Source organism: Sturnira hondurensis, unplaced genomic scaffold, assembly GCF_014824575.4.
Source record: "Sturnira hondurensis isolate 20B ecotype Veracruz unplaced genomic scaffold, ASM1482457v3 Scaffold0011512, whole genome shotgun sequence".
Lineage (NCBI taxonomy): Eukaryota > Metazoa > Chordata > Mammalia > Chiroptera > Phyllostomidae > Sturnira > Sturnira hondurensis.
The window spans coordinates 1,645,611-1,673,516 of NW_028084143.1; the positions used below are offsets into that span (position 1 = coordinate 1,645,611).

The 27,906-nt window shown below is 51.1% G+C and overlaps 1 protein-coding gene across 1 annotated transcript in view; it reads right to left on the minus strand.

Annotated features, from left to right (window-relative positions):
* Positions 1-27,906, minus strand: part of PCNX2 (pecanex 2) — a 201,457-nt gene that overhangs the window by 117,294 nt on the left and 56,257 nt on the right. The window contains exons 13-17 of the mRNA XM_037060255.1: positions 23,659-23,830; positions 17,438-17,548; positions 17,046-17,137; positions 2,367-2,476; positions 1,727-1,823 (exon numbers count right to left, since the gene is read on the minus strand). Of these exons, the coding sequence (XP_036916150.1) occupies positions 1,727-1,823; positions 2,367-2,476; positions 17,046-17,137; positions 17,438-17,548; positions 23,659-23,830 (582 nt within the window). The remainder of the gene's footprint in view (positions 1-1,726; positions 1,824-2,366; positions 2,477-17,045; positions 17,138-17,437; positions 17,549-23,658; positions 23,831-27,906) is intronic.

Genomic DNA, 27,906 nt, shown 5'->3' on the forward strand with positions numbered 1-27,906 from the left:
GCATGAAGCCTTCAGAGTGCGTGAGAGCTAAGTGAGCCGACCCCCGCCCGGCACGGCTAATTACGCGGAAGAAATGTTATTGGCCACTGCCCGGCAGACTTCTCGCCACGTTTCACTGTGATTCGTGCACTATATTTACTGTAATAAATCCCAAAGCACCTCAATCGGTCAGGAAATTAAGAAACATTTGGGGTAGAGAGTTTTTCTCAGACATTCGTGGGAAAACTTTTGGGCATTTTTCGCAGACGCTGGTCTGGGAGTGTCATTTTGATCTTGTCCCCATCAGTCTCCCAGCGTACGACGTGCCTCCTTTCTCTGTTAGCTGCCACCTCACCAGTCCTGGCTGCTTCACTTTTCATTCTTTTAAACATGTCCCTGCTTTTAAAATGAACAACCCGCCTGACTGGTGTGGCTGAGTGGGCATCGTCCTGCAGACGGAAAGACTGGCGGTTTGATGCCCCGTCGGGGCACGTGCCTGGATTGTGCGCAAGAGGCAACCCCGTTGGGGGTTGAGGCAACCAACTGTGCGTGAGAGGCAGCCAGTCAGTGTTTCTGACATTGGTGTTTCTCTCCTCCTCTTTCTCCCTCCTTTCCCCTCGCTCTAAAATACGAATGAACCATGCCCCTATTCACAGGCAGGGGCTTGTGTTTTCATCCCCTTGTGATGACGAGTCAGCCCCCAAGCTTTAGCCTGGATTGTGACCACATCAAGGCGGAGGGGATGACATGAAGCTTTGGAAATGTTACCCCGTTTGCTCTGAGCCCTACACGTCTTGACAGTATGGGTAGCAGTTTCACCCATCTAAGTTCAGGGGGACGTACTGAGCGCCCCGTGTGCCGGGCAGACCAAGACAACGAGCCATGGCTCCTGGCTGGAGGGGGCTGCCACCAACCCACCGTTAGCTGCTTTTCCTTCCATCTGTCGTTCCTACGAAACATGGGAGGGTCATGACCTACAGACACCACACTGCGCCAAGGTCGATACTCAGATGAATGGGAGATTACATGACCAATGAGCACCGCTCTTCAACATGCTAAAGTTTGGAAGCTGACGCCAAAAAGCGTACCCCTGCTCAAAGGGGGTTTGAAACGGCCCCTGTGCCATTTTCCTGGTGAACAAGAAAGCAGCATCTTTCACCCCTTGGTCTGCTTCTCTCTCCCTTCCTTCCCTCCCTCCTCTCCGTCCCTCCCATACTCTCCAACCAGCCTGGCTGCACCCTTCTCCAACATCCTGGGTGTAACTCAAGCCCAAGCGCTCCTCACAAGGGCTTCGAAGAGGCCAGCCTGGACCAAAAGACCTCGGAGAGTCTGTTCAGTGCTCAGCGTGAGGCCAAGGCAAGAAGATGTGCAGTGGGTCGTGGGTGGGGAGCATCGGGAATGCAGTTTGCCTGGACGTTTATTGGAGAAGTTTCTACATGTGTGCAGCCTGCCTACTGCTTGGCACAAGCAGTGGGTGGAGCAGACTGAATATACAGGCCAACTGCTGTCAGCTGAGGACCCACTGAGTGTCTGCGGCACATGGACAGCATCTGCCTTCCAGAGGCCCTGAAAGGCTCGCACTCTGCAGAGACCCCACCGTCCGTGTGCCAGGCTTTGGCCAAGGCAGGGCATCTCGCTGTGCACTGCTCGCTCCTGGACACCGCCAGCTGGAGCCCCACTGAGAGCCTGGGTTTGCGACAAGCTCCGCACCCTGTCCTGCAAATGGCATGCAACACAAATGTCTCACCACCGAATCTTTCATCTTCTTGGGGAGAGGGTCTTCAGCCAACTCCTCCAGATTCTGGTGTAAAAATTTAGGCAATAATTTGCACTGAATAAAGGACCTGAAAATAGGAAAACACACAGATTTTACTTTTTTAAATATGTGCCTAGTACAATTTCTTTCAGAAATGCCAGTCTAGTCTCCCTGGCGTGACCCCTGGAGCTAAGGTAGTGGCGTCACTTAGGAGACACCGAGAAGGGCCTGGTGGGGAGGCTCCCCCAGGGCCAGGCAGAGGCAGCTTGGGCTGCAGCCCTCGTCAGATCCTGCATCGCGCACTCTACTACGGAGCCCAGAGTGACGGTGAGGCAGTCCCAGCAGCTCAGGGGTGTCTGGTCAACCTGCGTGTCTCCCACCCTCTCCCAGGGACCAGCTAGGGAGAGTCCAACCCCACTGGGTCTGAACAGCCAGCCCCCATCTGGTGAGAAAGCAAGGCTGCAGGAACCCACATGCAGTGTGTGTGTGTGTGTGTCACAGTGTAGAGTGTGTTATTCACAGCTGTGTGTGTGTCACAGTGCAGAGTGTGTTACAGCATTGTGTGTGTGTCACAGCACAGGGTGTTATTCACAGCTGTGTGTGTGCCACAGTGCAGGGCGTGGTTACTCACAGGAGCACAGAGGGGTCGCTGCTCTGCCTGCTCAGATGGTAGGAAAGCGAAACCAAGAGGCCGCAGAAGGCCGAGAACAGCGCCGGGATGTGCTGTGTGCTCCACGGTTCCTGAGGAAAGACACCAGACGGCAGCGGTCACCCCGTGCCGGGCATGGAGTGGCCGGGCCACTCTCTGTAAAACCTGAGGCACTGCCCTGGGCTTTCAGCTGGACGGACATGGAGTCCTGCCCTCCTCACTCCTGCAGGGGTCCTCCTCTCTGAAAAGGCAAGTCAGCCACACCACTGTGCATTATTTTTCAGTGACTCCTCACTGACCGCCTGATCCAATCTACTCCCGAAGAAACTGTGTGAGCCCACTAGGATCTGGCCTCGCTCAACTTCCCAGCCCACTCCTCACCGTGAGGATATGCACAGCCACAACCGTAAAGACACACCGCCTCCTGACCCCCTGCCTTCGCCAGCAGGGTCCCATCTGCACAGAGGGCTCTGCTGGTAGAAGGAATCCACCCACTTGGGGCTGTCTCCCTGGTGGCCTAGGAAGACTTCCTGGCCCCTGCTATGTGCCAGGCACGAAAGAGAGCACTGGAGGGATGACAGACACCGGGCCTTGGGAAAGGAAGAACAGGAGAGTAACTGTACGAGGTAGGATGAGCAAGTGCCGGCACTCTCAGAGCAGGAAGCAGAGGCTCAGTCAAGAGTGGCTTTTAGGGGGAGCCCTGCCCAGAAGAAACACAGGGCAACATGGTCCTTCCTGGTGGGGCTCCTGCAAAGGAAGGGCAGGCTTGGGTCTGGGGGTGCCTGTGGGGGCTAGCGCTGTCTGCCTCCACCCTCACATGCACTCCTCCACTCCCGGCTGCGGCCCCCACCTAGGGCTTCTCCCCTTTCATTTCACACTTGGCTGGTAAAAGAGAGAGAGAGAGAGAGAGAGAGAAACCCGCTAAGTTCTATTTTCTTCCATTGATTTCTCTGTGCTTGGCTATGCTGAGTATTTAATTCACAATTTCTTGCAGCCCAGAAAAATGCAAATGCTGGAAAAAATCACTATGAGAAGGACTTAGTAACCTTGACCTTGGAAATGACTGTCACTGCATGACACAGAGAAAAGGTCAAGGCAACGGGGTTGGTAGAGGTTCATCCTAGGGTCATCACCTCCTGGAATGAATAATTCTGTAGAAGGCACTTGGCATCTCAGAGGCTGGGCTACCTCTTCTATAAAAAGATGACAATGACACCTCTGTGAAGAATTGTGTTAATGACTTAATGAGATTTGGAACAGCCTTGTGCACTGCGAAGTAGTATGTCCATGTTAGTTTTTACTAATTGGAAAAGAAAGAGTACGGTGGATAGTCTTCACACGCAATAAACTGAAGCCACGAAATGTATTTAAGTAATTGTTTACCTACTTTTATCCACCTAATACCCCTTCCCTAATTCTCCTCTCTTTTACTCTCTATGTAATTAAACCTCTTCAATGCACATACCAGTGACAGCTAACCTCATTAGTGTCGAGAGACCTTCGCTCTTTCTACCAAGACGGCAGACTGGTAGAAAAGGGAGAGAGAGAGAAAGACATCAAATTGTCAGGTGGAGTCAGAGTGTGATTTTGGCTCTTCCTCTGACTCCCCAGCGTTTATCTCTCAGGCTGTGATTACGTATCTGCCTGGGTGACGACTTGATTAACGCCTCACCCTCCTCGGGTGGAGCCCCACGGACGGCAGGAACTCACGTTACCCCAGTGGGTTCTGAACACCTTGCGGAGCTCGGCCCCACAGGCATTTAATCAATATGCACAGAGGGAATGTCCCAGCTCTTCGTGACTGTCCCTTCCCTTGTAGGGCACACGCGCGAGGGGCAAGGGCACGCGTCACTGTGCCCAAGTGTCCACGAGCGCACAGAAGGGCGGTCTCTCCCGGGACAGAGTGGAAAGCAGGGCTCTGTTCCACGACTTCGGTCCCAACTCAGCTGAGTACGTGCACGAAGATACTGGACAAGCTAATGAGCCTGAGTTTCCTTCTCTAACATAATTTGAAAGCCACACCCCACAGGGCTGTTGTAAGCATTATGCGAAATGCTGTGTGTCGAGTCCTTAGTGGGAGAGCTGGTGTCACGCTCAGTACATGTTTGCTGTACCGCGTGCTTCACTGAGACGCTGTCGCAGCGCATTCAGGCTGCTGTGATGATATCACAGATCCGCGTGGCTCACAGAGAGCAGAAGTTCACCGCTCACGGTTCTGGAGGATAGGATGTCCAAGATCAAAGCGCCGGCAGATTCGGTGTCCAGTGAGACACCGGGTTCTGGTTCAACGATGGCTGTCTTGTCGCTATGTCCTCACGTGGTGGAAAGGGCGAGAACACGAATCCCAATCACGAGGGCTCCATCCTCGTTACCTGAGCACCTCCCGAAGGCCTCACCTGATACCATCCCCTTTGCAGTTAGGGTGTTAACACAGAACCTGGAGGGAAGGGCCAGGGGACCCAAACATTCAGACCCTAGCAGACACATAAGGGGCCTGAGGATTGCAGTGAAATCCCATTTCCTGAAAAAATTACAGTCAACTTTAAGAGCGGTCCTTCTCTTGAAGGCAAATGAAGAACAATGATTTTTCTAAGTTCCACAGAAAAATTCTTCTGTTTATGCACCAGACAGAAAACAGGGAAACAGGAAATCTTTACAAGTTGTGACTCTGATCTTGTCCAGAGTGTCATTATTACCCCCAGCCACACAAACTGAACTGACTGATCTCATTAGGGGCAATCCTCTTTCATTATTTTAAGTCATTACATTCCTCCGCCCTCTATTAGGGGAAGTCTGTAGTCATTCTTCCACACATGTGATTTCTTTTAAGCGAAACCAATAGCTTCCGGATACATTCTTAGACACGACAGAATGGCAGCGTGGCCACAAAGGCAGGGCAGAAGGCATAAATGTTTCCTTCAACAACGCAAAGGCAACATGATGCCAGGACAACATACTCATTCCCAGAGTGGAAGGCTGGGCCACAGGGCGGCACGGCACACAGCCCAGGTGCCGGTCTGCACACTCTCCAGCCAGCCCAGCCTCCGACCACCGCATAACTGTCTCAGAAATAACCTGGGCCAACCGGCGCGTTGACAGACGGTGAAAAGGGGAACATCTCCGAGGTCGATTACCGGGAACACCCTGAAGCTCCAAGTTTTTAACCTTGTTTATTTTCCCAACAGATTTGACAGTTTTTCATTTATTTTATATTTTTTACATAGAAAATAGGAGGTAATGTCTCCAGGAAGCAGGGAGAGGAAAGACTTCTCGGATATCGATGTGTTATTCTTCCACATACCGAAGTGCCCACATTTGCAAAACCAGATTCTTTTCAGGAAAGATTTGGATTTGAAAGAACGCTCACGGCTGAGCTCGCCCAGCCCCTTCAGAGTACTGATCAAGGGAGGGGACGGGAAGAGAGGAGGAGGCCCGCCCAAGAGGGTGAGACCAGGGCCAAGGCCACAGTCCACGCTCCACCCACCCAAGGGCCCTCGAGGCCCATACAGCGAACTACAAGGGACATGCGGACATCTGGCCCCTCTCCACGCAGCAGGAGTTGGCACGTTTTGAATAATCCCTGCAAATAAGAACTTTTGGCTGAACAGGCCGTTCCATCCATTCATCCACGCATCTCCCATTCCATAGTGCACAACAACTGTTCAGGTAGCTGCCCAGTTTGATGTTTATTGTAACACACGGTAGAGTGATAGCCCAGAGAAGACACAATCTTGGAGCAGCTCAGGGTTAGCTTCACGGAGGACCCAGTAAGGGGAGGGGTGGAAAAGGTGACAAAAAAATGGATGAGGGACAGCGTGCTCCAAGTCAAGGAAGGGTGTGATGAACCTCTGCGAACCTGCTCGCACGCCTGGGCCTGGTTATGCTGCAGGATGGCAATGGCTGTGTGTGATCTGAATGACTCAGCTCTTAAAGAGATACAAAAGGTACAGGAATAGGTAAAAGAGTGAAGAATAAACTTGAAAAAAAATACATTGAAGGAAAATGACCTGTGTGGTTTATCATCCCATAATTTTCTGCCCTGGCAAGTTAGTCCACTGGGTGCCACCAATTCTGAAGATCAAACTGAAGAAAACAAGCTGCAACATCAGGAACTGAATCCTGAGTGTGATTTAAAGAAGGACTTGCTGACACTGAGGATTCACGCTTGTCTGAGGTCAGATGCATCTAGATAGGATCCCTATTGATGAACTTTGTTGACCAATGAGGGGCCGTAATTGCATCAGCAAAATTCCTTCTTCTTTGCCAGATAATGGAACCTAATCATGGGCGTGACAGCCCCTCATACTCAGAGGTACTGCCCACACTGCAGGGTGGAGATTACGGAGTGTGGGCACTCGAGGGGCAGGAGCCTCGGCGGGACTTCGGAATTCTGCCGCCATACTATTTAACGAGAACCCTTGAGCCAGACGCTCTGCACAGTTGCCCATGTAGTTTCACTTACTTCCGACAACATTCGTAGGAGTTGGCATTACTGACCATTTTACAATGGTAAAAACAACATGTTTTAGCCACGTGCCCTTAGACAAATAACTATCTGTGCTTCACACTGGCCCCCCGAATACAAAAATGCTATATTTTTATGTAAAAAGGGCAAATGAGGAAACCCTAGGGAAGTTATTTTAAATTGAAGTTCCATACACCTGGAAGGTATCTTACATGCCTGCAAATTTTCTTGACTACAAAATCTGTTTACACTTAGAGCGTTGATGTTAGAGGGTGCAGCCAGGGGGCCCCCCAAAGAAGGATTTGTAATGAGGTCCAGGACTCAGGGCTCCAGGAAATATTAAAAAATATGGGATGTCCTCACCCCCACAAATCTGAGCTGGGGGATGGGACGCATGGAGCAGGACCATTGTGTTGTTTTGCATAGCAACAGTTTTGCAGATGACCTCTGGAATGGTCATTTAACGTATCTATAACCTTTAACTGGTTTCATAGATATGTTAAACCGCTGTGGCCATGCTTTGAGCCAGGGAGAAGGGAGTGACTTCCACCCAGGATGTTCCTGGGAGGCAACTCCCCCTGGTTACAGTGCCTGCACCAGAGCTTGGAGGTGATTGGCTCTGCGCCATGGGGCCACGCCTGCTTGGACTTACTCTGGCAGCCCAGAAATGCTGGAAAATACGGGCGTGCTGGCAAGCATAGCCGATTATGGGAGGAGTCGGAAATGGGGCTGCAGAGGAAGATTAGCACGAGGACTTAAACCCAGTGCTAATGACAAGAATCACCACTCAGCTTTGGCAGATAATTGCCACATGGCTTTGGCAGGGGAGAACCACACAGCTTTGAGTTTGCCACGCAGCTTAGGAAGCCGGAAAGCAAGATATAGCAGCCATGCAGAGCTCTCTCTTAGCAGTTCAGAAGAATGCAGGACACATGCTGCAGGAAGGAAAAGGGTGACAGGACTCTTGCTGGTGGGCCATGAGAAGGTGCCATGTGGGTTTGGATTAAGAACTGGAGAGCCCGGCAACACAGCTGATAGTGCTGGGAACAAAGGGAGGCCTGCCAGCCGAGCACAGATTACTGGGGAGAACCAGGCACTGCCTGAGCCATGGACTTCTGTTTCTTTTCCTGAGATATGGTACCCCAGACCAGGCAAAGTGGGGAAGAAAGGACTGTGTGTGTTTGTGGGTGTTCTAAGGGACTCTGGGATTTTAATGAAGACATCAAGTCATTACTCTTAAGTCTGTATAACTTGAACAAATAATTCCTTTCCTTTTCACCAATCTCTAACAAGGAGAGCTATAATTCTCTGGCAATAGGCAAGGCGAATCTAATACAGGGGGACCCCAGGAGAAAGGGGTTCCATTTGGTAACATTGTGGGACCCCCTTCACTGGTGACCAATCAGGAAAAATGATGGAATACCACATGCGCAGTAGCTTTGAAGTAATACATCTACTTGTACATGCTCAGTAAAAACCCACCAAAACTAGCCAGAGAGGATCCATCCTGTAAGAATAGAGTCCCTCCAGCCCATGAGGTCAATCTCTGCTTGGAGTTGGCTTGCTCCCATGTTCTCTGCTATAAGCTCTGGGTGTTCAGTTATGTCCCAATTCTTTGTCCCAATCACCAAGAACCTGGTTACCTGTGCCCACCTGTGACATTGAGGGAAGATGACACAGAAGTAAGACCATAAAGACACAAGCTCTGGGATCTGTGATGTGTGACATTGAGTAAGCCACTTAATCTTTCTGGCCCCTCCCTTCCTCATTTTCAAAAATGAAATGAAGACGTTGGGCTGGAGGACATTGAAGGGCCATCTCAATACCAAAACTGGCCTTGAGAGGTAAGTTTGTCTTACCTGTACAATTAGATTTTAAATCCTGAATGCAGGGGAAATGCTATTAATTGAGCTGCAACCCTGCGGTGTCTATAAGAACACGAGAAAAACTCTCCCACAGGCAGTTGTTAGTGAAGCTTGGGAACCAGTAAATCATCACAATAATGTGCCCCCACCTCTGGACCTGCCTGCCATCACTAAAACAGAGTCTCTCTGTAAGGGATGATAAAACACACTAATCACAGACATATAGAAAGCCCAGCTAATTAACTACTGAGACATTTCTCCAGGGAGCAAATATTCTGGTTGTTTCTGTACATCACTGTCAAGTATATAAGTCAGTGAAGGAGTCTATTTAGCTGTTACCTGCTACCATCTTGGAGGAGTCAAACAGAATATGAAGTTAGAAGAGAAATCAAATTTTGCCCCAATTAATATTCCAGAGAGCAACATTAACTCCCCATCCCTCAATCTGTCTCTATCAAGGGAGAATAATGAAAATAAAGGGCAGACATGGCTATCAAGACTCACAGAGAGATGTACCTCTGGTAAGACAGCTGACATGCTGAAATTGTTCACAAGGGCCCATCCATCCACCACAGTGCAGAGATAAAAGGGAAAAATCAATTCCAGTGATGCAAAGAGTAAGCAGAGAAGGCAAAAGAGAAGCAGACTCACAGCTCCAGGTAAGTGTGTTAGGTTGAAGACAGTGAGCTTTCGTGTTTTCCTAAGGACTCCCTTGCGAATTTGCTCACCTCATTCATTCAATTCACAGCATTTAATAGGCGCTGCATTTGAGAGTGGAGAATCCATCTGTGACCACTAGGAACCTCGGGACTTACAAATGAGGAGGAAGAAATGCAAGTGGCTGGATTTTTACCAAAAGGCGCTTCAAAACATAGATAGAACATTAAGAATCTATAACAACACACCGTATTATTTCTTCCAGGTGGTGCTTGTTCTGTGCTGAGCCAGGGAAGTCAATACGTCTCCGGGATGCAATAAACCTTTCCAAGTACCTCACTTCCACCTGATAAAAAGCATGTTTCATGACTTAAGTAAACCCCAGAGCCTCTGAGTGTTCATTCCCACCAGAGTTCGCAATATGGTCTCAAAATGATACCCACTCACTCTGAGCCAACAGTTACTCACAACTACAGCATGCCACAAACAGAAAGGAAATGAAATAAACAAGTCTCAACCCAGGATAAAAAACAGATTCTGTCTTTTGGGCCGGCTCTGATCAGTTGGTCCTGGCTGGCTGGAATGCTTAGTGTTTGGGCATCTGAGGCCCTAGTGACCTCAGTGGGAAAAAAATGCGATGATCAATTAGCAATGTCTGCTCTGAGGAGGGAGCTGGACTTCGGGAGGTGAGGAACGGAAAGACGCCTGTCCCATCACCAGGTAAAAACCCCAAATGCTCCACCTTCTTGAATACCAGGTTCTTCAAGGATTTCCACACACACCCCCCACCTCCCACCCCCTAGCCAAAGGATTTTGTTAAGAAAAAGTCCTTTCACAATCCCAGGAGTGCACATCACTTTTGATAATACTTGAACTGGTAATAATGAGCCTTTGACACTTGCCAAATGAAATGGGTTTTTCAGAGCCTCCACACAACTTGGCCCATGGAAATCCATCTAAGAAGTCCCGAGAGTTGTTCCTCGGTGGACCACCCCTGAGGATGGGAGAACATTCTGTCTTCGCAGGTTCAACCATGGTTCCACTATCCATGAATTCATTTTCACTATCATGACTGTTACCTGCTGGAGAGCGTGAGACGTGAGACAGGAGCCCAGGATTCAGAGCAAGTGGATGTGATTTTGCAGAGAGAGAGAGCGCGAGCGAGCATGCAGCACACAGCTCACAGGATCGGAAAGGAGAGTTTTGGACTGCCCACACATGGAGTGACTTGGGAGGTCAGCTGGTGGAAACTGTTTTTTTAAGTCCTCACCCAAAGATATGTTTATTGATTTTAGAAAGAGAGGAAGGTAGAGAGAAACATCGATGTGAGAGAAAAACATCAATCACTTGCCTCCCATATACACCCCAACTGGGGATCAAACCCACAACCCAGCCATGTGTCTGGACTGGGATCAAACCCACAACATTTTTGATGCACAGAACAACGCTCCAACCAACTGGGCCACCCCGCCAGGGCAGTTGGTGGAACTTTCTATTGTCTTTGTTTCCACTCAAGCCCTTAAAGCTGATGACTTCCTTTTCTAAAAGTTTCTGTCATGGAAACATGCCCACTGGATCAAAAGCATGCTTCTTTAGCTTTGCATTTAAAATTGTCCACAATTTGACGACTCCCGCAGACAGGCAATCTTCTGTCTCATTTACCATTTCTGTAGGTTAATTTCCTTATCACCTCCTTCACCTGCCATGCTGTTCGACCCTAACTCTGGGGAAGACGTCTTACATGCCTGACTGCATTTCCTTCGGCTAAGTTCTCAACCCACTGACAAACGTTTGAAGGTTGAGCTGGAAACCACATTCTCTGACTGATGTTCTCTTTCTGACCACCCAGCACATCATCATCTTCAAGAAATGTTAAACTCCTGAGGAGAGAGAACTGACTTTTTCTCCATTTGTATCTAGTACCTGACAGAGTCATTTTTAAACAAATAAATGTGTTGACTACCAGCAAATGTGAACTTTTCAGCTTCTCAGTCAGTTACAAAAACTTGCACCAGCCAAAGGAAATCATATTTAGCCCTGGCTGGTGTGGTTCAGTGGATTGAGTGCCAGCCTGCGAACCAAAGGGCTGCTGGTTCAATTCCCAGTCAGGGCACATGCCTGGGTTGCAGTCCAGGTCCCCAGTAGGGGGCACTCGAGAGGCAACCACACAGTGATGTTTCTCTCCCTCTTTCTCCCTCCTTTCCCCTCTCTAAAAATAAATAAATAAATTTTTTAAAAAGGAAATCATATTTACATCAGATGTGTTTGCAAGTTGGCGATGCAAAGAAAGGAGAGGAGGGGGAGGTCCTGGTCAAAATGGGGTGAAGAACACAGGAAACCAGCTCCCTGCACCCCACTCAATGTCCAATAAATATTCAAAGAGAGGAAAGCCGGGTCCAGAGTGGGAGCCAGCGAGAGCACTCCTGCAGAAGCCCCAGGCTCCAAGGACTTTGTGCCACATCCGATCTTACAGATGAGCCTGAAAGGAGGTTTTGAGGTGTGACACAGGACCCCATTCCCACTCCCCACTGGAGACAGAGGAGTGTCCTGAGGCCATGTGCAGGAAAAGACCTCACCAGTGAAGCCCCGCAGCCTGCACCTAGATCAGAGGTGGGAGGTCTGGAGTCCAGGCCAGGCACGGGCTGGCGGACAGCGCACTGGACTTGCACACCTGCCGACTGGCAGTACTTGGAGACCCCACCGTTTGGAGGCCACAGGTTTCCTTTGGGCAGCTCAGAGGCATGGGTGAGATGCTGGAGCAAAGAGGGCAGAGAGAGAGGGAGGGAGGGAGGGAGGGAGGGGCATCTACCCAGAGTCTCTTCCTCTTCCTGTCAAAGCACTAGTCCCATCTCGAGGCCCCACCCCCACCCCCTCATCTAAAACTAATTATCCCCCAAGGTCTCATCTCCAAACAGGACTACACTGGGGGGCGGAGGGGTTGGGCTTCAACATACAAATTTTGGGGGACACATGTCCGTCCACAGGAGCTCCAGAGAAGTCAGATGTAACTAATCTTTGCTCCTTTACAGTTAAGGTGTTTTCCCACCCTGGCTGCTTCGGTATTTTTACCTTTGACTTTTAGCAGTTTAAATATGGTATCCATAGCGATAGTTGGTTGGCATTTATCCTGCTTGACGTTCCCTGGGTTTCCTGCACCTGTGCTTGGTGTCTGATGTTAACTAGGAGAAATTCTCGGTCCTTATTGCTCCAAATGGGTCTCTGTTCCTTCTTTCCTTCCCTCGGGCACTCCTATCACACGCGGTACACCTTCTGTAGTTGCCCTATAGATCTTGGGTATTTTTTCTCTCAATCTTTTTTTTTCTGTTTGTTTTTCCACTTCGGAAATTTCTATTGACATTTCCTTAAGCTCAGAATTCTTTCCTCAGCAAAACCCAGCCTGCTAGTGGGCACATCACCGGCAGGCTTCATTTTTGTTTCGGTGTCTCTAATCTCCAGCACTTCCTTTTGGTTCTTTCTTACAGCCGTCTCTCTGCTTACGTTGTACATCATTCATCTGTTCCTGCGTGTCCTCTCCATGATCCGTCAGAGCCCCAGCACATTGCCACCACTGTTTCAGTTAGCGGTGGGGTAGGTCCCACATCCCTGCCACTTCTGAGTCAGGTTCTGACACCTGCTCTGGCTGTCCAAGCTGTGGGTTTTTGTTTTATTTTGTTTTTTCTTGACAGTCAGGCAGGCTGTACTGGGTCAGAGGGGCTGTGCTAAAGGGGCCGTCAGCACTGGGCTGTTCAGGTGTGATGGGAGAAGCCCTCTGGTGCTGACCGGTCCACAGTCCTCTAGCAAGCCTGTGGCAGTCACACTGCTCTGAGTGCCCCACCAAGGGTGCAGAACGACTACACCACGCCAGGCTGGCCCACACTTGGGCATTTCCCTTCCTGCAGGTCGGTTTCGCTCAGAAAAACATCCCAGTAGATTAGGTTCTGGAACAATTATGCAGACAGTCCCGGTAAACGACAGCACCCTTCGCTCTGGTGGTTTCCACGTGGGTCCTCTTCCTCTCCACCCCCTGAAGGGGCTTCCCTCTGACTCTCACTGCGAGAACCAGGGTGAGCTCTTGGGGGTAAAGCTCACAAAAACGAGGGGCGCCTCTGAGGACTGGGTCCCCCGGAATTCCTCCCTCCCAGTCTTGTGTTTCCCAGTCTCTAGCAATTCGTCAGTGACAGTTCAGGCTTTCCTGCCCGGGCTGGTCTCTGCAGAGGTGGCTGCCGGGAGTCGTGGTCCCTCCAGCTCGGGGACAGCTCTTGGCACTGCTTCCTCGCTTCTCTGAAGTAGGAGGGTTGTTGATTGTTCAGTCCACTCAGCTGTTTGCTCCGTATTAGGAGGGAGAGACGACCTCCAGAGTCCTTAGTACTGGACCGGAAGCCAGAAGCCAGTAACTGACATTTGACAAAATTTCCAAGACAATTCAGTGAGGAAGGTTAGTCTTTCCAACAGCTGTGCCGCTGAATCTCAGTCTACCTCGTAGCAACACAAAAATCAGCTCAAAATGCATCACAGATCTAAGAGCTACAACCACAAAACTTTAGAGAAAATATTTGTGAACTTTTACTGGGTAAATGTTTTTTAAATAGGACATAAAATATGCAAACCATAAAGTAAAAAATTGATAATTCAGACTTTGTTATATTTAAAAACTTCTGTTCTTAAAAAAAATAACGCTGCCCTGCCCAGTGTGGCTCAGTGGGTTGGCGCATCATCCCACACACCAGGGGCAGAGGGCCTGATGCCCAGTCAGGGCACACACCCATGTTGCAGGTTCAATCCCCGGTCAGGGCACGTATGAGAGGCAACCAATCGGTGTTTCCTTCTCACATCAATGTTTCCCTCTCTCTCCCCCCCAAAACCAATAAGCACGTCCTTGGATGAGGACAAAAAAATTTAAAATAAATTTTAAAATACTGTTAATGAAATTGAAAGAGGAGCCAAAGACTGGGAAATTGTGGGAGCAATACACATTTGATAAGGCACTTGTGTCCAGAACGTATAAAAATATCTTAGATCTCAATAATAAGAACAAACAATGCAATTTTCAAATGGGCAATATTTTAACCTATTTTTCACCAGTGAAAATGCACAAATGGCAAGCAAGCCATTCAACAATAATTGCTATTAGACAAATGCGAATGAAAACCACAATTAAATACTAGTACGCACCAGAAAGGCTACTGTTTTTAAAACTGACGATAATATCCTACAAAGGATTTGGAACACTCGAGAACCCCAAAGACTATGAGGGCCAAGGCAAACGGAGCAGACCCTTCAGACAAGTCGGGCAGCTACTTATGAAGTTGATGTAGGTTCACCATTTCACCCAGCAATCTCACCCCTGGTTGTGTACTCAAGATATAGGAAGACACAGACCGGCCCTGATACCTACACGTGTTTATAGAGTGTGAGTCACAGATGGCAAGGACTGGAAATGACCAGAGAAATGCCCCTCAGCAATGAAAAAGACACAAAGCACCGATTCAAGCAACGGCACAGGTGGCTGTCGGAAGCATCACGCTAAATAGAAGAAGTCAGACTCAGGAAGCTGGAGACTGCCTGACTCCATGTACGGGACAGTCTGGGAAGGCAAACTGTGACGACACCAAGCAGAGGGGTGGCCGCAGGAACCAGGGCCTGGGGACGGAACGGAGAGCACAGCAGCAGGGAGAGAAGTTCGAGGTGGCAGAAGTGTCCTCTATCACAACCGCGGTGGTGCCTGCCCGACCGAGTGCAGCCTTCGGCGCTCACGAGTGTGCTTGCATAGAGTCGAGGGTTAGAAGTTGTAAGCACAGAAATCGGGTCAGCACTGGCTGAAGACAGGGGCAGGGGAAGAGGCTGACCTCGAAGGGATGCCAGGGAACCCCCTCTTATGCCAGGGGACCTCTGAGTCCGTGCCAGTGTTCTGCGTCTTGGCGATGGAGTTGATTACAGGTGTGTATACACTTACCGAAACTTACCAAACTCCGAGTACCAAACAGATGGACTCTGCAGTAAAGCTGACTTTTTAAAAAAATGAATGGAAGATAAATTTATAAACAAACAAGCACACACTGGAACATGACAGGGCAATGCGTGCAACGTCCTGCAAGGAAGACCTTGTGACCCCCAGATTTTAAAGGCGGTGTTTGACCAAAAGGCTATAAACAGAAACAGGTCCTCAGAGGGCAAGGACTCGGGAAACGCCAATCCAGGTCCTTTCCCCGAGGGAAACCCCCAGGGTCCTGTGACCGAACAGGGGATGTGTTTCCAAAGAAGGAACGCCAGATACACGTTTTAATTACGCCACAGTCCCACAGGAGACGGTGCAAATGTGGCAACAAACCGAGCAGCACCTGGGCGCACTGGAAAACGGAGCCTTCCTCCCTCCTGCTGGCCCTCTGTCCGAAAGAAAAGGTTTCCTAGGAAGGGGTGGAGGAGCGAGCAAGGGGGTCTGCCTTCAGTGAGCACGGTCGCCTCCGTGCGCCAGGAGACGATCGTGCTGAGTTCCACGACCCCACGAACCGGAATACTCTGTCGTGCGTTTGCTGCCACTGCCGCAGACAAGTTTCATAGGCTTTAAGTTAATATTTTTCAAAAGTTCATTAACCAATGCCATGTGATGTATGGTACATTAGAAACCCTTTGGGGCATGTATTATTTTTACTCTTTCGCATTTAATTTTTATTTTATCCAAGAGGTACCTGTGGCTTAAAATGCTGAATTGCAGGGCATCCACAATGTCAAGAAATCTATAATTTCACTGATCGCTTTTTTTAGGGATCGGAGAGGGCCCTGAGGACCCCACGTGAGCTGCTGTTTCCTGCCTTTGCGGCTGGCTGCGGGCCCCCACCTGCGAGTACCCAGCCCTGGTGCTCTGCCCCTGTGCCCCGTGACCCCTGCGTCCTGCAGGCAGTGACGGACAGCTGCTTCTCTATGCCCCCGAACCTCCGGGTGCTCAGGTAACAGGTGCTTGTTTCGTTATTTCTGCACTTGTTTTCATTTCAGGTGTTACTTGCTTACTTTCCAATATAGAAAATGAGAGTAAGACCTCCCCCACACCCACTCACACACATGCCGCACTCCCTCCTTCTTCTGGTACCGGTCCAACTATCGTTCAGACCCTCACAAATACCAAGTGTGATTGACAGCTCAGCCATGCAGGTCAATGAGTTACGCTTCTTTTCTGATGCAACTGTCCTCCTACAGCGAGGGCTCATCTTGTTCTTCCCCTCCGCGCCTTCCCCAGCGGACGGCAAGGCCTCGGCTTCCCCACCCGGAGGAGCCTGCGGCCATCTGCTTGCTGGGTTCCAAAGCTGCACGGCTGACAGAGCCTCCCCAGTTCTGTCCCTCCACAGAACTCCATTCAACTTGACCCTTGACTTTCGAGCGGTATTTCAGAAGGAAGTGAAGGTAAGCCCAGAGTCCCATTGACCACCATGGACGGCAGAAGCCTTCCCAGGCTCTTTGGCTGACCGTGCCAGAGAGACACCTATAAGGGGACATCAGGCCAGGTGGCATTTGTGCAAATCAGGTGTGTCTTCTCACTCCTCTGGGCCTCCCAGGGGGCCCTGCTACTCCTGACACGCTCTGATTCCATTTCTCTTACAACTGGAGAAAACGCCTGTTAATGTGGAACATCGGTCGATGTCACGCATGCGAGCAGCAGTGAGGGCCGGTCCTCACACCTACCTTCACGGCGCTGAAGCAGAGCACGTGGAGCACAGCGGCGACAGCAGCGCTCCGGGCCACACTGGCAATGGCCGAGGTCATCCCCGAGACAGCTGGAACACAAACACCAACAGCCCCTTCCTAGCCCGGCAGTCCTTGTGACCGGTTAGCGGGGTCTGGATGCGAGAGAAGGTCGCGGCGTCCCTTCAGACAGGGCGTGCCTGCTGAGGGGCCGAGACAGGGTCTGCGGGGCAGCCCCCGGGCCCTGGGTGACCGTCGGGATGAGAAAGAGACTGACAGTTTCATGCAAAAACAGAGAAAACCTAACAGGCCTGGCTCTCGTTCGGGCCCTAGGCAACTCGGCCCTCGTCTGAAGTTTAGACAGGAAGAGAAGAGGAGAAAGCAAGACTCACCAGAACCTCCGAAAAGCAGCATGTCGATCTGTTCCAGAAGATAAATGCAGAAGGTGTCGATCTGTGGGAAGAGCCCGAGGAGGGAGATGGCGGGGAAGCAACACAAAAACACTGAAAGGGAACAGACGGAACGGACCGTGAGTGCGCGGGAGCCTCCCTGAGGCTCCCCTGCGCCATGGCCCGCCCAGCCCCACCAAGGAAGCCGGACGAGGATCTGGAGGCCGAGCCAGGAGGCGCTCTGCGGCAGAGGCCCGGGGAAAGGACGCCCACCAGGCCGGTACTGAGCAGAGACCCCCGAACGCTGAGAGCAGACTGGCCTTCCGTGTGAAGAGCGGACATGGACTGGAGGCAGATGAGTGTGGGACAGCTCGGACTGGGAAGGTGACAGGAACAAGCAAAACCCAGGGACGGCAGAGAGGGGGGCTCTTCCTGCACGGGAGGGGGTGTGACAATCGGAGCCCGGGGGGCCCCTCAATTTGTGCACCTGCCCCTCCAGCACTCGAGTTGCTGAGACGCCTAAACACTCGCCACGTCACCTGGAGACTCGGGGTGCATCAAGACTCCAGGCTCCCACAGCGGCGCCGGGAGGCGGCGAGCCACTGAGAGGCTCCACACACTGACCGTGGGGCCCGGAGGGGCCTGCTTCTCAGGGGAGCCAGTCCCCGGGAGACGAAGGTGGCCCTGCCACGTCCCCAAACCACAACATGCAATTGGACAAAACATCCATGCGCTGCCACTCAAAGCTTCACTGAGCTGAGTTGTTTGAGGAAGTAAAATGCAACAGAGCTTCATTTTATGGCAACTTCCCTACCGCTCCCTCCCTCTCAATTCTGTTTGCGGCGGGCTTCACAGAATTACACAGAAACTCGCCTCAGTAATGCGATAATCCCTCTGTCGCCCTCGCGGTCTCCGTGTGGCGTGTAGCATGTCAATGCAGGTTGATGCTGGTAATCCTTAATAAAACTGAGGAAATTGTATTTGAACCCCAGTATGTCTAAGCCCGGGAACCCGGTCCTGACGCTACACATAAACCACAGCCCGCGGTGGGAGCAGGCAGGGAGGGGTGGTTTCCGTTATTGCTGAGAAGTCAGAGCGGCAAACTTCCCACAGTGGAATTGTAGAAACGAGAGATTTATGTCTCGTTCTCTCACTGAGAGCGGGCGGGAGGAGAAGAATTTTTCTTCTCTGAACTTTGGGCCCGGGTACCCAGCAAGGAAGACAGGCCACCAGGCCGACTCCTTCGGGCCAGGAGCGGGGCAGAGGGCGGTGCGAGAGATTCACCCGTCTCTTCCCCAAGCGCTGTGTGTGTTACAGGAACCACAGGGAGATGCAAGAACCACAGAAAAAAGTATGGGCGCCATGTAATGTTCAAGGCAGCGAAGTACTGGAAACTGTTCAGCCAAACACGGGTGTAGAACGCGGATACAAGTCCCTCTACAGTAAGTGCCGAGGAAGGGTTCTCTCTGTGAGAGAGACGCATGGGGTAATGAATGTCCCTACAATACATGGGCCTTCGCTTGGGACTGGGGTCACACGTTGTCACACACGGTGACTGCATTGTAATGTTTTCTGCTTCAAGACTTGAACTACAGTCACGTGCCATGGAATGAAATACTGGTCAACAAAGGATGCCTCGAGCCAGGGCGTGGGGTGAGCGGGTGGCAGTTGTCTGTACAGAGCAGGGTGAAGCAGGTTTGCGGTGTTCATACGGAAAGTAACACAGTAATTAATAAATAGTAATATAAGAGTGAATTGTGTTTTGGTTACTCCCAACTGTAAACCTATTTTTGCTCCACGCTGTGTATTGTAAAAACCTACAGCTTCTGTGAATAACGCGCTTCTCAATCAAAGGCAGAGGTAAGATACAAATATTGATCTGCCAGACATAACTGTATAAAACACCATTTCTTTTTTTTTAGTTTTTGTGAGTGGACCCCAGAGACATAAAAGGAAAGATATAAGAAGTAAAATTTTAATTACACAACATGACAGTTGTGAACATCAAAGTTTTAATCCGTATCATCTCGAGCTAACTGACAAATTTTTCTTCTCTTAACTTTGGGCCCGGGAATCCAGCAAGAAAGGCCACCAGGCTGACTCCTTCGGGCCAGGAGTGGGGCAGAGGGCGGTGGGAGAGATTCACCCCTCTCCTCCTCGAGCACTGAGTGTGTTACAAGAACTGCAGTGAGATCTAAGAATCACAGAAAAAAGTATGGGCACCATATAATGTTCAAGGCAGCAAAGTACTGGAAACTGTTCAGCAAAACACAGGTGTAGAATGTTCTCTATAAGAAATGCACCAGGCAATGGGACCGAAAGCAGGGAGGGACTTGATGAGGATGGTGGAAGGAAAATGAAGGGGTGAGAGGCACCGGGAAGCCCCAACGGAGGGGGTCCCAGCTGTGTGTCCAGAAACGGAACCTGATGAAAGCGTGGAGGGGGAGGGGCAGCCCCCAGGCTGCCCAGGGTCAGAGCTCGGGGTGTTAGAGGACAAACCTCCAGTCTGGAAGGAACATCAAGGCTGGAGGCAGAAGCGGAGAAGGGGGGGCCCAGACCACAGGCTGCAGCCAAAGCGTGTGCGGCCTTCCCGGAACAACTGGAAAATTACATTGGAAGTTGCTTAAATGATTTTCTTCTCTTTTCCCAAAGGAAAAAATAAAAGAGGCCCTGGGGTTGTTGGCAATTTTCCCTGTGACCGAAGACTTTTTTTCTCAGCATACAGCTGAGAGGGTCTATGATTGTCCCTCACTTCGCCCCTATTTCTCATTTTCCCTAGTAATTATCAAAAATGCAGCAACTTCTGGTATGGTTCCGTTTGTTTTCCAGAAAAATGTATGCATAAAAATATCGTAATTTGCCCACTGCTTTTGTTGAATGTGAATAATAATATGCATTACTACACTGGCAGTTTGGGGGTGAGAGCGTGCAGAATTAAAGCAACATGGGAGTGAAAGCCAAGCCTACGGAGCTGATATGAATGTACACGCCGCGTATCTCCAAGGTAGCACAGCTGCACATGGGCCAACTGCCAGCACCAACACTGAACCCCGAAAGCAAGCCTTTACACACGACACGGGCGTGGGAGGCCTCAGCGTATGGAGTGGCGAACCCTCCCAGTAACGGTTTCCAAACCCCCACTTGTCTCGAAGGATTGTGTTATTGAAGCTGCATTATTGTGGGCAGGGGGCTGCGGTCCTAAGGCTGAAAATAAAACAGGAAACTCAGGTACAGAAAGGAGCCCAAAGGCCGTGTGCAAAGGACCCTCCAGTGCACAGCACCTGTGGACAGCTGATGGTTGTCCCACCTTCCAGTGTTGGGGAAGTTGCTGCCTCCCCCAGGCGACCCCTGACACCACTGGACAGCCCGAGACCAAACCAGTTTACGGTCTTTCCCACAGCGAGCTGTAACGCACCTGCTGTTGGCCGGGACCAGTTTCACCATCGGAAGCCACCCCGAGTATCCCTAGCACCCAAGTATTTCTGCCCTTAGGTGGACACCCCCGATCCCGTGTCTCCTGCCAGACAGACTCAGGGTAGCCCGTGGGGCCTCAGGGCACACTGGCTTTGCCCCCTCCCTTTGAAATACGATACTCAGAAGACCTCCTGGCTTCGCCACCCAGAACACAGCCACAAAGCCAGTCTCATTCCTCCTAGGCTTTTGTGGAAGTCACCCAAATGGAAGGTGGTTTAATCTNCACCACTGGACAGCCCGAGACCAAACCAGTTTACGGTCTTAAACCACAGCGAGCTGTAACGCACCTGCTGTTGGCCGGGACCAGTTTCACCATCCGAATCCACCCCAAGTATCCCTAGCACCCAAGTATTTCTGCCCTTAGGTGGACACCCCCGATCCCGTGTCTCCTGCCAGACAGACTCAGGGTAGCCCGTGGGGCCTCAGGGCACACTGGCTTTGCCCCCTCCCTTTGAAATACGATACTCAGAAGACCTCCTGGCTTCGCCACCCAGAACACAGCCACAAAGCCAGTCTCATTCCTCCTAGGCTTTTGTGGAAGTCACCCAAATGGAAGGTGGTTTAATCTCAGCCCAGAGACCTGGGTCTCCGAGGCAGCAGAGCGAACAGGTGCTGACTATGAAGGTGCTTCACCACACCCCGGAAGGAGAAGGGCACAGGGTGGTTCTAACGCCTACAGGGAGCCCAAGAGAAAAAGGAATCATGGAGAACGCTTCCCCCAGAGTTTGCACCTCCTTCACTCACTGGCAGGGCGCTCATCCCTGCCACTTTATTCCTGTGCCAATTCCCGCCCCAGGTTCCTCGCACACTGTCCCCGCGCTCCCTCCTCTCTCTGCTGTTGTCTCGTCTGCCGTTCCCGTCCTGCCTTTCAGACACTCCTCTCCTCGGTTACCCATGGCAGGAGCTTCTCCATCTGCCCCACCCGTCCACTCTCCACCTGACCTGTTCAGCGCACCTTGGCAGTCCTCGCTCCCTTCCGGCCCCTGGTCCTCGGCCGTCTCCCCACCTCGGACAGGCTGAGACGGGGCTGAGCAGACACCAAGGGCGGCATAGGTGACAGAGGATCACCAATGGGCAGGGAAGGAAGGCACTCAAGGTGGGGACCGGCAGCTCTGTCCACTCACACTCTGACCCCTTTGCTGCAACTGAGCTCAGCTGCAGGAGCGGTGAGCCAACTCGGGAGAAGGTAAAAGTGATCCGAAGTCTTTCCTGGTGTGTGTGTGTCTGTCTGTCTGTTCCAACCAATAGAACTTCAACCCTTACCTTAACCCTAACCCTAAGAATCCTCAGTTGGGGCATGAACAGGAGGCTACTGATTGATGTTTCTCTCTCTCTTTCTCTCCCCCTCTTTCTTCTCCCTCTAAAATCAAAAAGTATATATCCTTGGGTGAGGATTAAATAAATAAATGAAATATAAAAATAAAGTGAAAAGCACCAGTTGAGGTAGAAGGAAATATTCTTCACAAGGGGGCACTGCCCAGGAATCTAATCTCAGGGACAGTTTCCTCGTCCTTCCAACACATTTCTGTTTCCGGCTGGAGCTCGGAGATTCTCTGAAACCTGGTGCCTAACCCTCTGCTATCGAGAACTGCCCTGCTCCTTACCTGACGTAACAGGGAGGTGCTGAGGATGCAGAGAGAGGTGGGGCTGGCTGGGCTGGCTGGAAGGGGGGTACATATTTCGCCACCAACCCAGCAAGAATGGGCAGCCGGTACTTGGGACGGAGAGGCAGAGGGTGGAGTGTTTAGTAGAGTTTTCACGAAGCAGGAACTCGGTAAGAACGTATACCACGTCCGGGCCCTCCCATCCCGTGGGGGGGACTCAGGGAGCTGCCATGGGGGTTGGGGAAGACAGACACAGGACCTACAGCTCTCCCAGTCTCCTCGGGGCAAGATGTCCAGCAGGCAGACACGGGGCCCAGGGGCCAGTCTCTGCGGGAGCTGCCCTGAGTCGGCTCCACTGGTCCCTGTGATCCCAGTCGGCGTGTGTGTGATTCTCTGGCTGCTCAGAAGAACCCCCAGAGCCGCGGGCCCATAGTGAGCTGCCTCTCTGCAAACTAACGACATGGACAGCTCACCCCTGGTGCCAGGCACTGTTCCCTGCCTTTAAATATACTAACTCACCTACGACTTGCGCCACCCCCTGAAGTGGGTGCTACTTTCGTCCCCTCGTTACAAGTGCATTTGGCTCCAGGTCATACAGCCAGTGCAGTGGCCGGGCTGGAGTGCAGACAGCCGGCCATCGGGCATGAGGTCGGGCTCTGACCGTTCCCGTGTGCGGGACCCTCGTGTGAACGGAGCACTTCCCATCAAACTCGGCCTTGCGTCCAGCCAAGTGCAGCAGTGGAAGGCTGGGTGCCCAGCCTGCCCAGGAGTCTACCTGGAGTGAGAACCACGCCCACTCAGGTGTTACTGAGTGTCTGTCCCTCATGGGTAGGGCCAAGGCTGCCACCCAGAGGCACCCTGCCCTGGGGAGCCCTGCTGATGCCCCTCAGCAGTCAGTTTTCAGAGGTCATGGTGCTGGGACTTCCTGCTCACGGACGTCAAAGCCCTTTAGGATAATCCAGGATGAGATGCCCTGTGGCTCCGGTACCCAGCCCATCTCCGGACACTGGGCAAGCCCAGAGGGAAACTCGCGTCTCCCCAACAGCACCAGGCAGGGTAGTGTCTCCAGTCAGGGATTCAGAAGACAGCATGAGGCCAGCGCCTCCCTCCTCTACGATCATGCCCAAGTCCCCCAGGGGAACTCACCTATCAGGAGGTCCCTGGCCAACTGCAGCGACCCTGCCGAGAAGAACTGCAGGCCATACAGGGCATACGTGGCAGGGCGCCAGGCTGTGGCCCCCGCGTCCAGAAGCAGAATAAGGCCACACAGCACACAGAAGTAGACTGGTCTGCTGTACGTGATGATCTGGTTGTGTCCCTAGAAAACAAACACAGTCTCTGAACGGGGCCTTTTTTTGGTTAAATGACAAAATCCTCTTAGCCAATTAATTTATACCATATAAAACAACTTACAGCATAAAACTCATTCTCTCTCCTCCCCTACTATAATTCATACATGCGAAGTACTAGGGAAATAAAAGAAACTGATGCTTATTCTGTCAAATAAAAAATGAGAATATCAAACTCTCAGGCTCAACAAATTCACCTGAAATTTTCACTACCCTCTTCGGATGCAGTCCGGATCTACTTCAACGCTTCCCCAGCAGCGAAACTTCCATTTGCGTTGTTCATTTCACACACAAAACTAATTTAGACAGTTATTTGCTCCACAGGGTCTAAATTGAACTTCACTGTTCATAACAAATAGAATTATGCCCCTGGCTGGTGTGGCTCAGTGGATTGAGCACAAACCTGCCAACCAAAGGGTTGCTGGTTCAATTCCCAGGCAGGGCACAGGCCTGGGTTGAGGACCAGGTCCCCAGTGGAGGGTGCACATGAGGGGCAACCACACATCGTTATTTCTCTCCCTCTCTTCCTCCTTCCCTTTCCTTGTCTCTCAGAATAAATAAATACATAAATCTTTTTAAAAAGGAAATAGGATTGGAAGTTGCGAGCTTCCTTTTCCTTATGGCTCTCACAAAGCAAGACCATACGGGTGCCAGGTGTGACTGCAGAGGTCGCAGGAAATGTCTTTGTGTGCCGTGGTGGAATAACACCATTTTAAAGACTTGCTATGTGTACACTTTCCTCTGAGGAGGCCCCACAACTTAACACCTCTTATCTTAGTCCTCAAAATGTTGTCATGAGAAGTAGAAGCAGTTTTTATTTTTTCTTCTGGGAAGGACAGAAAAGTCAGGAAGGTGAAGGGGTTAGCCAAAGAACATGTATGTGCGTCGGAAGGACTCAGAGGACAGTGTGGTACAGGCCAGAGGGGAGGGGGTCGGGGACAGGCTGGAGGTGGGCACAGGGGTGGGGGGCGTGGAAATCAGGACATCTGTGATTGTGTCCACAATAAAGTTACAGAACAGATATAACACCGGCTTCCCAGGGCGAAAGCCAGGGAAGAACTTGGATCTCAGAGCAACGCATAACACACAAGAGATTACAAATACCTATCTGTGAGTCTGGGGGAGGATGTCATTTGCACCCATGAGCTACTGTGTGTATAAAGAAGTAGAGATGAAGCGATACGGTTTCAGATGCGAGTTTTTAGTCGCCGCCTTGAATATATTTAGAAAGGCAATTTAAACCGCCATCGCCTCTGTAATAGAAACCGCCCTGTTCTGAGACCGTCTTTTCACAGGAAGGAAACAGGCTGTCCGTGGGGGCTGGGGGGCGGGGCCCCAACGGCAGGCTCAGTCTTCAAGGAATATTCGTGCTCTTGTGAAATTTCCTTCTGGATCCAACTAGGTCATAGATTAATGGGTAAGGGAATACGTTTTCTGTGTTAAAAAAAATGGAAACCAAAACCCAAGTGAAATTTTAATGCATTTCTTATTGAGCGAGCGGCAAAGTAAATTGGCTGGTCCAGGGAGCTGCTCAGAAGACAAACACACAAGCACGTGAGACATTCCTTCGAATCGACACAGTTTCAAAAGCATAACTAAAGAGCTGTCCCCTGCTTGCCCTGATTCTCCCTTTTACCAAAAGGTTAAAGACGAGCTTTCCAGGGGCTGACAGTCTTGGGTCTTGAACAAGTTTTAGACGTTGTCTTGGACCTGCCAAGTTACACTTTATTTATTGGGTGTGAGCGCGCTTTCCTCGTACTTGTAATTTATGAGACAAAACCTAAGGCTCCCTGGGAAAGAGCCTGCCCTCGCCACACTCATGCGTCCGCTCACGTCCTGTACACACTCAGGGTCCCCAAACAATTCTAATACGCGGCGTTTAAGTCACCTTTATCTGCCTCGGTTCCTAAGGGCACCTACGAATAAAATTTCCCTGTTCCCAGTTCTCTCCTTCACAGGGGAATCCGTCATCGGAAGACCCCAGGGTTGATTGACTTTTCAATAGAAAAATTCCACTCACTCCTCCAGGTGAAGTCTGACCATAATCTTTTAAAAAAATCTTCACCCGAGGATGTTTATTGATTTTAGAGAGAAAGGAAGGAGAAAGGAGAGGAGGAGAAACATCGATGTGAGAGAGAAACATCGCCTGGCTGCGCCCCGTATGTGCCCCAACCAGGGATCGAACCCACAACCTCGGTATGAGCTCTGACCGGGAACTGAAGCCACAACATTTCGGTGTGCCAGACGATGCTCCAACCAACTGAGTCACCAATCACACTCTTTTGCCCTTTGAAAACTTATCCAACTGTTTGCCACCTGTTTTTAATCTTGAAGTACACTGGAGAGCAGCGGGGCATGCGGCGGAGGGGCCAGGCCCTTCTCATCACGAAAGAGTGGGCTGGTCAAGTGCTTCAAGTTGTTAAGAAAAAAATAAATAAAAGTTTTTTATTATCAGGAGGCGGGGTGTCTGCAGTGCAGCCGGGCCTCAGAGGCGACTGCTGGGCGCTGTCCACGCCAAGCCACGTGTCCCCACCCATGTCAGGTGGCCTCCCCACTGCCTCAGTGCACGGGGCACCCAACAGCTGCCCGACACCGAGCGAGTGTGCGCATGTTCACAGCCAGCCACTGCCACGGGTCTCGCTGTTTCGGACGGGGGATATGGAATAGCGCACACCTACCCAGCCTTGCCCGAGTTCTGCCTTCTTTGAATGGATTCACACACCTAATCCTCAGTACACATTAAGAACAACATACTATTGTTTCTCTTTTTGTTAAGAGCAAATTGAGGCATAAGGGTTAAGAAATTTGCCCACAGACAGAAGGCATGGGAAGCCGGTGACTGAGGTTCTGCCCTTGTCAATGGTGGACATACAACACATGAACGTTAATGGGCACCCTGGGATGGCTCACGCTTTAAAGAGTGTTTTCTTTTTGAGCCAAAGAAATACACCACTAAATAGATAAGTACTATTTGACTTTCAGACCCCCTAAAACTAAGTTGACTGCCTTATTTCCAGCACTGAAGGCCGAGAAAGTATTTCACGTCACGCATGATCATTCTTCTGACAAACACCGCCTTCCACAGGGAGTCAAGGCCAACACCCACAGTGGGAAGTCACGCGCACGGCATCTGCCCTCAGGGTGATGTGAGAAGGCCCCGGACCCCTGGAGTCTTCCTCCTCGGGGCCCACAGCCCCAGGTGAATCACACCATCACTGTCAGACAGGGCCCAGCAGAGGGCCAGTCTGCAGAATCCCTGCCCGATACTCCTCAAAACTGTCAAGGTCACCGAAAACGAGGAAAAGCCGAGAAATGGCCAAGTTGAGCACAAGGGGGTCACGTAGTTTCCGGCGTGGAATCCCGAAACAGAAGGACATTAGGTAAAACTAAGGAATTGGAGTGAAACAGGCCTTTACTTAACAATCCGACCAGTACGGACCCACCAGCTGCGGCATACGGAGCACACTGGGGTAAGGGGCCCACCCTGGGTACGTGGGAGCTCTCTGTCCTGTCTCCCTGCCACTCTGCAAACCTAAAGCCATTCTAAAGTGAAGCATTTGCTTACAAAGACTATTCCCAGTGACGTTCACACAGCCTGAGGTGGTGCTGGGTGTTCCGCAGCCACAGTCCTTGTACCGTGAAGGGGGAACAGGTAACCACGCAGTGCGAAGGAGGGAGGGATGGGAATGGGCCCAGAGGATGTGGTTATATATAGTCCAGGACCTGCGAGGGGCATGGTGCACACTGTCCAAGCCACTCCTCGCTGTCCCCCTGAGGTTGTGATTGTTACCCACATCTCGTTCGTCTCCTTGCATCCTGTTTTGATATTTCCTCTTTCAGAGATGGGAACCTGAGAGCTGGGGAAGGAACCTGCCCAGGGTCCTGGAGCTGGTTCGAGGCAGGATTCCAATCCCGACACCTGCATGCTTCCCGTGACCCGCCGTGTTCATCCGTGGGCTCCGCGTTGGCCTCCACAGGCACCACCTGGGGCATTATGCAGATTCCCAGGGGCTGCCCCAGCGCACGGACTCCGAGGTCCTGGGCA